Source organism: Trichechus manatus, unplaced genomic scaffold (assembly GCF_000243295.1).
Source record: "Trichechus manatus latirostris isolate Lorelei unplaced genomic scaffold, TriManLat1.0 scaffold00062, whole genome shotgun sequence".
Classification (NCBI taxonomy): Eukaryota; Metazoa; Chordata; class Mammalia; order Sirenia; family Trichechidae; genus Trichechus; species Trichechus manatus.
The window spans coordinates 10634462-10647592 of NW_004443998.1; the positions used below are offsets into that span (position 1 = coordinate 10634462).

The 13131-nt window shown below is 41.7% G+C and overlaps 1 protein-coding gene across 2 annotated transcripts in view; it reads left to right on the forward strand.

Annotated features, from left to right (window-relative positions):
* Window positions 1-1863: 1863 nt before the first annotated feature.
* CP (ceruloplasmin) overlaps window positions 1864-13131 on the forward strand; it is a 78232-nt gene continuing 66964 nt past the window's right edge. Inside the window, exons 1-2 of one of the 2 annotated variants that reach the window (XM_004379224.3) lie at window positions 1864-1872; window positions 10989-11146. In XM_004379224.3, coding sequence (XP_004379281.2) covers window positions 11001-11146 — 146 coding nt within the window. In that variant the 5' untranslated portion in view covers window positions 1864-1872; window positions 10989-11000. Of the gene's footprint in view, window positions 1873-10744; window positions 11147-13131 lie in introns of those variants that run through there. The other variant, XR_001121505.1, reaches the window with a different exon arrangement.

Consider the following 13131-nt stretch of genomic DNA (forward strand, 5'->3'; position numbering starts at 1 on the left):
AAAAAAAAAAAGATTGAGAAGGGAGAGGGTTGACATATTGTGGGGTTGTTAACCGATGTCATAAAACAATATGTGTACTACTGTTTCATGAGAAACTATTTGTTCTGTAAACCTTCACCTGAAGTACAATAAAAAAATAAATAAAAAATAAATAAATCTACTATCTCCAAGGGAAAAAAAAAAAAGAAAATCATTTATTGAAGTTCTATGTAATCAAGCCTAGTGAATAAGTTAGTCTCTAATGTTTTGTAGAAGCAGTTTGAGTACTGTGGTTCTCTTTCCTTGTTAATAAATTACATGCTTTGATTTCCACATCATTCAAGATAATGAGAGAGCCAGAATGAAGGAACTAGATTAGAGTTCCTTTACATGCCAGGAGCTGATGAGCCAGGCTGTGACCCACAAATGAGCAGTCAAAGGGGGGTGGAGGAATCAAAGACCAATCTGAGCAATGATTCCCTAGTAATCATGAACTGATCAATAAAAGAGATAGCGGATCAGCAGTGCTCACACTGTGCTAGGCCAAATCAGGATACTCATTATCAAAGCTGTCTACGTGACTGCACTCACCCATAAAATTCCAGAGTTGCACAATTTCCTGTGTCAAAGAAAGTAGCCTGGTGGTCTGACTAGTCACAGGCAGAATGATCTGTTACGTCATACTCAGAGTCCCTGGCTGTCCCAAATCGAAGGGCACTCCTTGATGTTTTGCTTCTTAACAATCCTGTTGTCATGGGGCAGAGATTAAGAGCCAGTTTTCACGGCTCAGCAAAGAGAAAACTAGAGGGTATACGCAGCAATAGTGGAGTAAGGAGAGATTGTATCCTGTCAGACAGAAATGAGCTGAAGCTATATTCTCTAGAGGAAACTGCTTCCCTTATTTTAACCATTCTCAGCCTCAGACTAGACACACACAAGATTCACTCAGTCCAGACATCTTTAAGACAACAAGGAATCATGTAAAATAATTAAAACTTGTGCTATGTAACTACCCAGTTTACTAAAGAGTTAGCTTAGGCATATAATAATTATTTATAACAAACCACAAAGGTATACTTTGGGGTCCTGAGGTAAAAACCTTTGACAGGCACAGCTAAGAAGACAGACTCTTTGGTCCAGTCTCGATTCCTCTCTTCTCTTTCTTGCAATGCTCTAAGTTGTTGAGCCTCTTCTGATGCCCCTCCTCCCCACCCAGTAACCCTCATGCACCCCACCCCTGCTCTTTTCATCTCCCCCCGTCTATGTTCCTGGGATGCATGTCTTGAATTCAGAAAATTCTCAATTACAGTATTATCCATTGTAAGTACCAACTCTGCAATCCTGTAAGGACGTTCGCAGCCTTTAGTGACTCTGCAAATGACTGGTTGTTTATTAGCCCCCAGTGGCCTCTCCCTGTTATTTAAACAATCCTGAGACTTGGAGCATTCTCCCTACTTCCTGCCACTCAGCAGCTACATGCCTTTTGATGGGAAGAGTAACTGTCCCAACAAGACAGAAATATGAACCGATGACCCTTCCTGCCTAACACCATAAAATGTTCACTGGTGCGAGTCAGAGGTGGGAATGTTTAGCCATTTCATTTCACGACTGGTGTAAGGGTGCTGTACATGCACATTCTGGAGCCCTCAGCAACCATCTGAAGAGTTTTTTTGGTAGAATTTGCTGGAAGAAGTGACCTCAGGGATGGTTGCTGTGCTCTGCTGGCCATCCTTCCATCCCAAAGGTGCTGAGTTTGAGCACTGAGTAGAGACAGAGAAGGAAATGGCAGCTGCTGGCTCATAGGGTGGCTTCATCCCAATTAGGAAAAAACACCCCCTGTGGATGAATGAACTACTAAAATATGCCCCCTCTGTGTGGACCATTGGAGCCCTGGTGGCACAGTGGTTAAAAGCTTGGCTGTTAACCAAAAAGTCAGCAGTTCAAATCCACCAGTCGCTCCTTGGAAACCCTATGGGGCTGTTCTACTCTGTCCTATGAGGTCACCATGCGTTGGAATCAACCTGAAGGCAACGGGTTTGGTTTTTGCAACAGGTGTGGACCATTGGGGAAGAGGGACCCCTCTGGGCACCAATATTTTCTTAGAGCAGCATTTTACAAGACAGAGGGCTTGGCCAGTGGAGCCTAGTCAAGGTTTTAGCCCCCTCTCAGTGGGCGTAAAGGACATAGTCATTCAAGGCGGCTCTTGAAAGAGGCCTTGAGATATTCTGCGTGCTTGATTTTCTGTATCAAAATGTTTAGTCAAGATTACTGCCAGCTGATGGGAGGTCCTCCTCCACTATGTGCGTGAACATGAGTTATTTCAAGTAATTTGGGTAGCAAGCCTCTAAGGCTGAGATTTTGCACATGAGGAAATTGAAGCTCAGAGGTTAAGTATCTTGCCCTAGGTCATGTGGTGGTGTCAGATTTTGATCTTCATCCTTCTGGATTTCCCAGCTCTCATTATTCTCCTTCGCCGTAGTGTTCACCACTAATACTGTGTATTTCCCATCTCATGTGTATATTATATGTCTCCCTCAAGTAGAATGTAAGTTCCATGAGGTTAGGGATTTGTGTCTGTTTCATTCACTGCTGAATCCTCGTGCCTAGAACAGTGCCTGGCGCACAGTAGACTCACTCAATAACATTTGTTAAATGAATGAAATGTTCAAACATCAGAGTACATTGTCCTATAACCAGTTACTTCAGCAAACAGCCTTTGGCAAATAGTTACATAATGCTTCGAGATATTTTAGAGAAAAGGTTATGTTAGCAAAAAATGTGCACTGTTATCATCAGGATTTTCTTCAGCTAAAAAAAAAAGTCTCTATACTTTTAGACAAATATTAGATATCTAAAGACAGAGGTTTAATTAAAAAAAAGTCTTCCACTCTGAGATTCATATCCACATCAAAGAGAGACATCCCAGGTTACTAAACTAGGACACATTCTATTTACTAAGTCTAACCTTTGCCTTTGAAGAAAGGTTTATTTATGGCTGATGTCTTTGATGATTAAAATGGAATTATCTAGAGAAATTGGAGCTTTCATCCACTGCCGGTGGGAATGAAAAATGGTATAAGCCACTGTAGAAAATAGTTTGGCTGTTTCCCCAAACATTAAATATAGAACTAGCATATGACCAAACATCCCAGTTCAAGGTGCCATGGTTAAGGCTGTGTGTCAAATTGGCTGGGCCATGATTCTCAGTGGTTTGGCAGTTACAATGTAGTCTGACAGCTATGTAATGATGTAATCAACTACATAATGACGTCTGATATAATGTAATCACCTCCATGATGAGATCTCCTATGAGCAGCCAATCAGTTGAAACGGAGTTTTCTTAGGTGTGTGGCCTTCATCCAATATATGTGGACTTTCTGGCAAAGCTTGTGTGCTTTTGCTTGCTCTAGATCCTGCATTTGGCTCCTGTTCACCTGACCTCCAGTTCCTGGGACTCGAGCTAGCAGCTTACCTGCCAGTCTTGGGCTCATCAGCCCCTGCAGCTATGTGAATCAGGAGAAACCTCCAGCTTGACCCACGGACTTAGGATTTTCCAGCATCTACAACTTTGTGAGCCATTTCCTCGATGTAAATCTCTCTCTCTCTCTCATATATATATATATATATATACACACACATATATGTGTGTGTGTGTGTGTGTGTGTATATACACATATACATACACATGCTTCACTGGTTTTGCTTCTCTAGAGAACCCAGCCTAAGACATTTGATACCAAGAGTGGTTCTAGAGAAACAAAACTGTAAGAAGGAGTTTTCTAAATTGGTTCTCAAGTCTGGTTAATCTTAAAGATGCTGATGACTCTACTTCTAGTAGTAAAGAGGACACTGCTAATCCATGGCATGAAGTGGAAATACAAATACACAAACTATCACCTCCAATAGATTGGTGAAAGGTGAGGTTCTGGATGATCACATATTTGGTAGCTTTCTATAATTTTCTTAGAATAAGAAGTATAAGGAAGCTGGTTGGTTGGTCCTGCTTTTGCTATACAAAGTGGTGAAAGAAAGAGATGAGCTCAGGGCTTCAGAATCACAGCTCAAGTGCTGCATAAACAACCTCAAAGTTGCCACTTTTGCCTTGAAAGAAAGCCTTATTTCTTGTAGTAACAGAGCTGATGTTGCCAAAAACCAAACCTAGAGTCTTATTGTAAGAGTGGCTGAATTAAAACATCAGTTGAATTCCCAACCTCGAATTGTGTCTGAAGTTAAAGTGAGGGCATTAACTGGGGGAGAAATCAGATCCTGAAACTTGGGATGGGGACATATGGGCAGATAATCAGGAAGCTGGGATAATCAGGAAGCCCCTAAATTCCGTAGAATAACTCCTACCAACAGAACCAGCCTTCTCACTCCATTCTGAAGAGATTATTCCATCTTTGTCTGCTAAGCCACCCTGCCCAGCAAAACCATTAGCCCTTCCACCCCTATCTGATGAGATTAACCCAGCTATGTCTGAAGAGGCTTTGAGTCATCCCTTGGGGAGGTGTCTGAGTTGCTGCCTGGAGCATTGCCTGAGGCAGATGCCTTATAAGATGTTGCTGAATGTTCTCAGAACACATCCCCATCACCCAGTTTTGCTTCTAGACCTATAACTAGACTTAAGTCCCAGTGAGACCCAAAAGGTGAAGTACAAAGTGTGACCCAGGAGGAGGTACCAAAACCAAAAAAAAAAAACCAAACCCGTTGCCATCAAGTCAATTCCGACTCATAGTGACCCTATAGGACAGGGTAGAACTGCCCCATATTGTTTCCAGGAGTTCCTGGTGGATTCAAACAGCTGACCTTTTTGGTTAGCAGCCATAGCGCTTAACCACTACACCACCAGGGTTTCCAGAGGAGGTACACTACACTCCAAAAGAACAACTTGAGTTTTCTAACATGTACAAACAGAAATCTGAGGAATATGTGTGGGAATGGTTACTAACGGTGTGGGATAATGGTGCGAAGAACATAAAGTTGAATCAGTCTGAGTTTATTGATATGGGCCCACTAAGCACTGATCCTTCATTCAATGTTTCAGCTCCCGAGGTTAGGAAAGGATCTAATAGTTTATTTGGTTTGTTCGCTGAAGCCCGGATTATGCGGTGGCCCATACTAAATCAAGATGAAGTGCCAGACATGCCGTGGTATAGTGTAGAAGAAGGAATCCAAACACTTAGGGAAATTGGCATGTTGGAGAGTATTTGTCAGGTTAGACCCACAGACCCACACATGGAGTACCCAGAGGACACACCTTTTACCATAACAGTATGGAACAAATTTGGGAAGGGAACCCCAGCATCCTTGAAGACTGCTGTGATTGCTATTTTATATAAATCAGATCTGACAGTGGGAACTGCTCTAACTGAATTACAACACCTAACTACAATTGGGATGATTGGACCCTGTGGTGGTATGGGCCAAGTGGTGGCACTCAATCAACAAAGACAAGGTGATCATGGTTACTGTAATGGACAGCAGAGTCAAAGCAGTAATCAGAATAGTTTGACTCACATGGACTTATGTCATTGGCTACTTAGTCATGGTGTCCCTAGGAGTGATGGGAAATCTACTAGATATTTACTTGATATGTACAAGAGGAAGAATTCTAGGTCAAGTGAAGGGCAGTCTAACTTGAATCTCCAGAATAGAGTCATGGTCCCTCAATCACATCCCAGACCCACAACCCTTTGAATGAAGGGGAGGCCAGGTCCCCTTGAGGAAGGACCCCATTATATTGCCAAAAATTTATACTGTTAATCTTTCTCCCAGCCTTCTCCAAAGGGATCTATAGCCTTTTATGAGAGTGACTGTTCACTGAGGAAAAGGAAATAATCAGACTTTTCAGGGATTACTGAACACTAACTATAAACCGACACTAATTCCAGGAGATCCAAAACGTCACTGTGGCCCATCAGTCAGAGTAGGGGTGTATGGTGATCAGATTATTAACGGAGTGTTAGCTCAGATTCAGCTTACAGTGAGCCCAGCGGTTCCCTGAACTCATCTTGTAGTGATTTCCCCGGTTTCAGAATGCATAATTGAAATAAACATACTCAGCAACTGGCAGAACCCCTATATTGGACCCCTGATGAGTGGAGTAAGGGCTATTATGGTAGGAAAAGCCAAGTGGAAGCCATTAGAACTGCCTCTACCTAGGAAAATAGTAAACCAAAAGCAGTATCCCATTCCTGGAGGGACTGCAGAGATTACTGCCACCATCAAAGACTTGAAGGATGCAGGCATGGCGATTGTCACCACATCCCATTCAGCTCACCTATTTGGCCTGTGAAAAAAACAGAATGACATGGATTATAGAAAACTTAACCAGGTGGTGACTCCAATTGCAGCTGCTGTTCCAGATGTGGTTTCATTGCTTGAGTAAATTAATATATCTCCTGGTACTCGGTATGCAGCTATTGATCCGGGGAGTGCCTTTTTCTCCATACCTGTTTTGAAGGACCACCAGAAACAATTTGCCTTTAGTGGACAAGGCTATCAATACTCCTCTACTGTCCTACCTCAGGGGTATATAAACTCTCCAGCGCTGTATCATAATTTAGTCAGCAAGGACCTTGATCTCCTTTCCCTTCCACAAGACATCACACTGGTCCATTACATTAATAACATTATGTTGACTGGACCTAGTAAGGAAAAAGGGTCAATGACTCTGTACTTATTGGTAAAACATTTGTGTGCTAGAGGGTGAGAAATTAATCCAACAAAAATTCAGGTCCCTTCCACCTCAGTGAAATTTCTAGGAGTTCAGTAGTGTGGGGCATGTTGAGATATTCCTTCTAAAGAGAAAGATAAGTTATTGCATCTGGCTCCTCCCACAACTAAAAAGGAGGCACAACATCTGGTGGGCTTATTTGGATTTTGGAGGCAACAAATCACTCATCTGGGTGTGCTACTCCAGCGTGTTTATCAAGTGACTCAAAAAGCTGCTTAGTTTTACATGGGACCCAGACCAAGAAAAGGCTCTGTAATAAGTTCAGGATGCTGTGCAAGCCACTCTCCCACTTGAACCATATGATGTGGTTGATCTAATGGTGCTTGAAGTGGCAGTGGCAGATGGAGATGCTGTTTGGAGTCTTTGGCAGACCTCTATTGGTGAATCACAGTGCAAACCCTTAGGATTTTGGAGCAAAGCTCTGCCATGCTCTGTAGATAACTACTCTTCTTTTGAGAAACTGCTTTTGGCTTGTTACTGGGCCTTAGTAGAGACTGAATGCTTAACCATGGGCCACCAAGTCACCATGTGGCCTGAGGTGCCCATCATGAAATGGGTATTATCTGACCCACAGAGTCATAAAGTCGGTTGTGCACAGCAACACTCCATCATTAAATGGAAGTAGTATATATGAGATCAGGCCTGAGCAGGACCTGAAGGCACAAGTAAGTTGCATGAAGAAGTGGCCCAAATGCCCTTGGTCTCCACTCCTGTCACATTACCTGCCCTCTCCCACTCTGCACCTATGGTCACTAGGGGAGTTCCTTATGATCAGTTGACTAAAGCAGAGAAAAAACTCGTTTCTGGTTTACAGATGGTTCTGCACCATATGCAGGCACCACTGGCAAGTGGACAGCAGCAGCAGTACAGCCCTTTTCTGGGACTCCCTACAGGACAGGGGTGAAAGGAAATCCTCCCAATGGGCAGAATTTCCAGCAGTGCACCTGATTGTTCACTTTGCTTGGAAGAAGAAATGGCCAGATGTGCAATTATATACTGATTCATGGGCTGTGGCCAATGGTTTTGCTGGATGGTCAGGGACCAGGAAGGAACATGATTGGAAAATTGGTGACAAGGAGGCATGGGGAAGAGATATGTGGATAGACCTCTCTGAATGGGCCAAAGAAATGAAGATATTTCTGTCTCATGTGAATGCTCACCAAAGGGTGACCTCGGCAGAGGAGAATTTTAACAATCAAGTGGACAGGGTGACGCATTCTGTGGCAATCAGTCATCCTCTTTCCCCAGCCGTTCTTGTCATTGCCCAGTGGGCTCATGAACAAAGTGGCTATGGTGGCAGGGAGGGAGGTTATGCATGGGCTCAGCAACAGAGACTTCCACTCACTAAGGCCAACTTAGCTACAGCCACTGCTGAGTGCTCAATCTGCCAGCAGCAAAGACCAACACTGAGTCCCCGATATGGAACCATTCCTCGAGGTGATCAGCCAGCAACCTAGTGGCAGGTTAATTACACTGGACTGCTTCCATCATGGAAAGAGCATTGTTTTGTTCTTACTGGAATATGGATTTTCCTTCCCTGCATGCAAATGCTTCTGCCAAAACTGCCATCTATGGACTTACAGAATGCTTAATCCACCATCATGGTATCCCACACAGCATCAGCTCGGATCAAGGGTCTCACTTCGTAGCAAATGAAGTGCGGCAATGGGCCTATGCTCATGGAATCCACTGGTCTTACCATGTTCCCCATCATCCTGAAGCAGATGGCTTGACTGAATGATGGAATGGCCTTCTAAATACACAATCACAGCACTAGCTAGGTGGCAAAACCTTGCAGGGTTGGGGCAATGTTCACCAGGGGGCTGTATATGCTCTAAACCAGCGTCTAATATGTGGTGCTGTTTCTCCCATAGCCAGGATTCATGGATCCAGTAATCAAGGGGTGGAAAAGGGAGTGACACCACTCACTATTACCTCTAGTGACCCACACACAAATTTTTTACTTCCTGTCCCCGCAAACTTATGCTCTGCGGGTCTAGAGGTCTTAGTTCCAAAGGGAGGAATGTTCGCACCAGGAGGTGCAACATCGACTCCATTGAACCAAAAGTTAAGAATGCCACGGGCCACTTTGGGCTCCTCATGCCTGTGGATTAACGGGCAAAGAAGGAGGTTACTGTACTGTCTGGTGTGACTGAGCCTGATCACAAAGAGGCAATCGGATTGATAATACATAATGGAGGTAAAGAAGAGTGTGTAACACAAGAGATCCCTTAGGACATCTCTTAGTACTTTCATGTCCTGTGATTAAAGTCAATGGAAAACTACAACCAGCCAATTCTGACATGACTACTAATGGCCCAGACCCTTCAGGAATGAAGGTTTGGATCACCCCACCAGACAAAGAACCATGACCAGCTGAGGTGCTTGCTGAGGGTAAAGGCAATACAGAATGGGTGGCAGAAGAAGGCAGTTCTGAACACACTAACCAGTTGCAGAAACGAGGACTGTAATTGTTACGAGTATTTCTTCCTTGTGTGTGTGCATCAAAGACTTTTGTTTTCTTTACTTACAAAACATAAGATGTAAACAGGGCTAGTGCGTTTTCAGTTGTATGCATGTTAGTTGTATCATGTTAGGTGCAAGTATGACATTATAATTGTCTTTATTTAGAGACTATATATGGTTTAGGGAGATGTGTGTGGGTGCCAAGTTGACAAGGAGTGGATTATAATGGTTAAGGTTATGTGTCAATTTGGCTGGGCCATGATTCTCAGTGATTTGGCAGTTACGATGTAGTTCGGCAGCTATGTAATGATGGAATCACCTCCATAAAGAGATCCCATATAATGTAATCACCTCCATGATGAAATCTGTTATGAACAGCCAATCAGTTAAAAAGGAGTTTCCTTGGGGGTGTGGCCTGCATCCAATATAGGTGGACTCCCTGGCAAAGCTCATGGGCTTTTGTTCCCTCTGGTTCTTGCACTTGGCTCCTGTTCATCTGACGTCTGGTTCTTGGGACTTGAGCTAGCAGCTTACCTGCTGATCTTGGGTTCATCAGCCCCTGCAGCTACATGAGTCAGGAGAAGTCTCCAGCCTGACCCATGGTCTACTGATTTTACTTCTCTAGAGAACCCAACCTAATACACTAGGTATATACTCAAAAGAATTAAAAGCAGGAACCAAAACAGAAACTTGTACACCAATGTTCATTCCAGAATTATTCACAAGAGCCAAAAGATAGAAACAACTAAACGCCCATCACCAGAATAATGGGTAACTAAATGTGGTCTCTCCATACAATGGAATACTACTCAGCCATAAAGAGAAATAAAGTCCTGATACATGCAACAGCCTGGATGAACCTTGAAAACATTATACTGAGTGAAATAAGTCAGTCACAAAAGGAATTTTCATATATTTGTCTCTTATGAAATAGACACATAGAGAGAGGTCAAAGTTTATTAATAGCTGCCATGTCTGGGAGGAAGGAGGAAAGGGAAAATCATTGCTTAGTGGGCACTGAGTTTATGTTAATGGTGGTAGAAAAATTTGGAAAAGGATAGTGGTGATGGTTGCACAACATGATGGACATAATTCAATGTCATTAAATTCTACATGTAAAAGTTGTCGAATTGGCAAATGTTTTGTTATATATATTATCACGATAAAGAAATTAAATAAAGAAATTATCAAAATTTTGTTATGCTCTGCTATTATTTGCATGTAGGCATATAGAATAATCTGATAAGGTTTCTATGCAGTTGTACTCAGGGCTCAGAGAACAGCTAAAGCATTCAAAATGAAGTTTTTATTTTTGATTACTTAAATTTGGCATGCTAAATAACAAGTTTTCATATCTCAAGTAAGTTTGTGTTTGGCTTTTAGAAACAGTAAAGAGCTACGTGTTTTGATTCATCTTGTATAATCTTTTTCCGGCTTTACTGCACATTCGCTGTATGCAGGGCACGGTGCTGTGGCGTATTGTTGAAGGAACAAAGAAAGCTTTTAGAGATGGTCTCTGCCTTTCTGGAATTTACACGCTGAATAGAAGAAACAGAGTTATGCACACTCTAGTGCCTCCAACAATAACCGTCGGCTTTTACATGTAATCTGAGAAGGCTGGCAACAAGTCACCGTGTTGTCCTGGATTTACGAGAACTGAACCGAATTGGAAAATGTTATTTGCTTTAAGGGAACAGTTTACTCTTGTGCAACTTTAAACTGTGTCAGCCAAGCGTATAAATGGAGTAATCCTTATTTATAAAATTGCCGGCTTCTGGTTTCACTTCTCTGCTTTTAAGGTTCCAAGAGGGGAAAAAGAATGAAGATTTTGCAGCTTGGTGTTTTTCTGGTTTTGTACAGCACCTCAGCCTGGGCAGAAGATAAGCATTATTACATTGGAATTGTTGAAACAACTTGGAACTACGCCTCTGCCGATGGAGAAAAGAAACTTATTTCAGCTGACAAGTAAGTCACAATTTCTATTGTTTATGGACCAAATGTGTAAGTTTTCAGTTTAAGAAATACAGCCAATAAGATGAAATATTTCTTTGATTTGTTATACACAGAAAATGTAAAATGTGCATTGGAAAGCCAAGACACTTTGCTCAATCTCCTGTAAATCCCTACATATTTTTTCATTTGAGAGGCTTCCCTGGTGCTTTCCCTTCATCTGAGGAAATGTGCTGGCTTCTTATTGCCTCTCCTGGTTGTTATTGCATTTCCCGTCAGGGTTCAGTCTATTTATGCATAAGTTCATTAATTTAAACAATGGCTATATAAAATGTTGTGTTATACTACTGTCTTGGTTATCTAGTGCTGCTGTAACAGAAGCACCACAAGTGGGTGTCTTTAACAAAGAGAAATGTATTCTCTCATTCTCTCACCATCCAGGAGGCTAGAAGTCCAAGGGGAAGGCTACCTCTCTGTGTCAGCTCTGGGGGAAGGTCCTTTTCATCAATCTTCCCTTGGGTATAGGAGTTTCTCAGCCCAGACACCTTGAGTCAAAAGGATCTGCTTTTCTCCTGGCTCTTCCTTCTTGGTGGTATGAGGTCCCTCTCCTCTCTGCTTGCTTCTCTCTTTTATATCTCAGAACAGACGGACTCAAGATACAACCTAATCCTGTACATTGAGTCCTGCTCATTAACATAACTGCCTTTGATCCCACCTCATTAACATCATAGAGGTTAGGATTTACAACACATAGGATAATCACATCAGATCACAAAATGGTGGACAACCATGCAATACTGGGAATCATGGCCTAGCCAAGTTGACATGCATTTTGGGGTGATACAAATCAATCCATAACAACTACTTGTTAGTGGTAAACAAATAGTTTTTAATCCTTCAAAATATTATTCATAGAAATTAAATACAATTTTAACAAATATGATTCTGCCTAATACTTGTTGAGTGACTGGACAATTAATCAAGTTAATATCTGTCAGCCTCAGAGTCCTAGTCTGTATAATGGGGGTACGAAGAATACCTCATAGGGCTGTTTGAAGACTGGGTGACTATAAAGCTTTTAGTACAGTGCTTGGCATACAGTACATGCTCAAAAAAAGCTAGCTATTTATTCTGACGGCCAAAAATAGCTCTCTGTGACTTAAATGTTTCTATATTTCAGCTGCAGAAAAAACAGGAATATAGTTCCTTTGAAGTTTTTTGTAATGAAAGTTTATGTATAATACTGAGGTCAGCACTTTTAATTATGTTAATTAAACATTTGCCACCAAAGTGAAATAGGCATTCAAAACCAATATTCACTACATTTTTAAAAAATGTATTTTAGTGCTGATACAGCATAAGTGAGCCCAATGACCATCAGCTGCTAAGATGGTACCTTTAGAATACAGCTAAACAAATATGTCAAATTTCATAATTGTTGACTTTGGTGATGGGTATACACTATTCTCTCGACTTTTATGTATGCTTGAAATTTTTCATGTAACAACAAATATATAGCCAATAACAACATCAAATTTATTAAGTTATTAATTTACTAATATGCAGTAAGGGATGTTTCTGACCTAAAGATTATTATAAATAAAACTAGTGCATCTTGCAGTTATGAAATATTCCTCACTTCTTAGGCGTATAACAATTTTATAACTTCACCAGAAGTATTATTTTGGTTTGGATTCAGCATTTTTCTTGATTGTACATAACGTAAATTATATGCTGTCTTTATTTCCAAGGAAAAAGTCAGACACAAAAAAGTGTGCTGTCCTGTTCCAAGCCCCCACTCACCACCCCCCTGCCATTGTTCATCATCAAAAATCAAATCAGCTTTACTGAGTGTGAACTATGTGCTTGCCCCAGGCATGCTTCAATAAAGAAGTCTCTAATTCTAGAAGTTAGAGAACAGAGGAGTAAAGGAGTTTATTAAGAATTTTTTTTGGTGGAGGGGGAACGTGTGAAAAAATCCCTTGTTTTTAAATACTCTT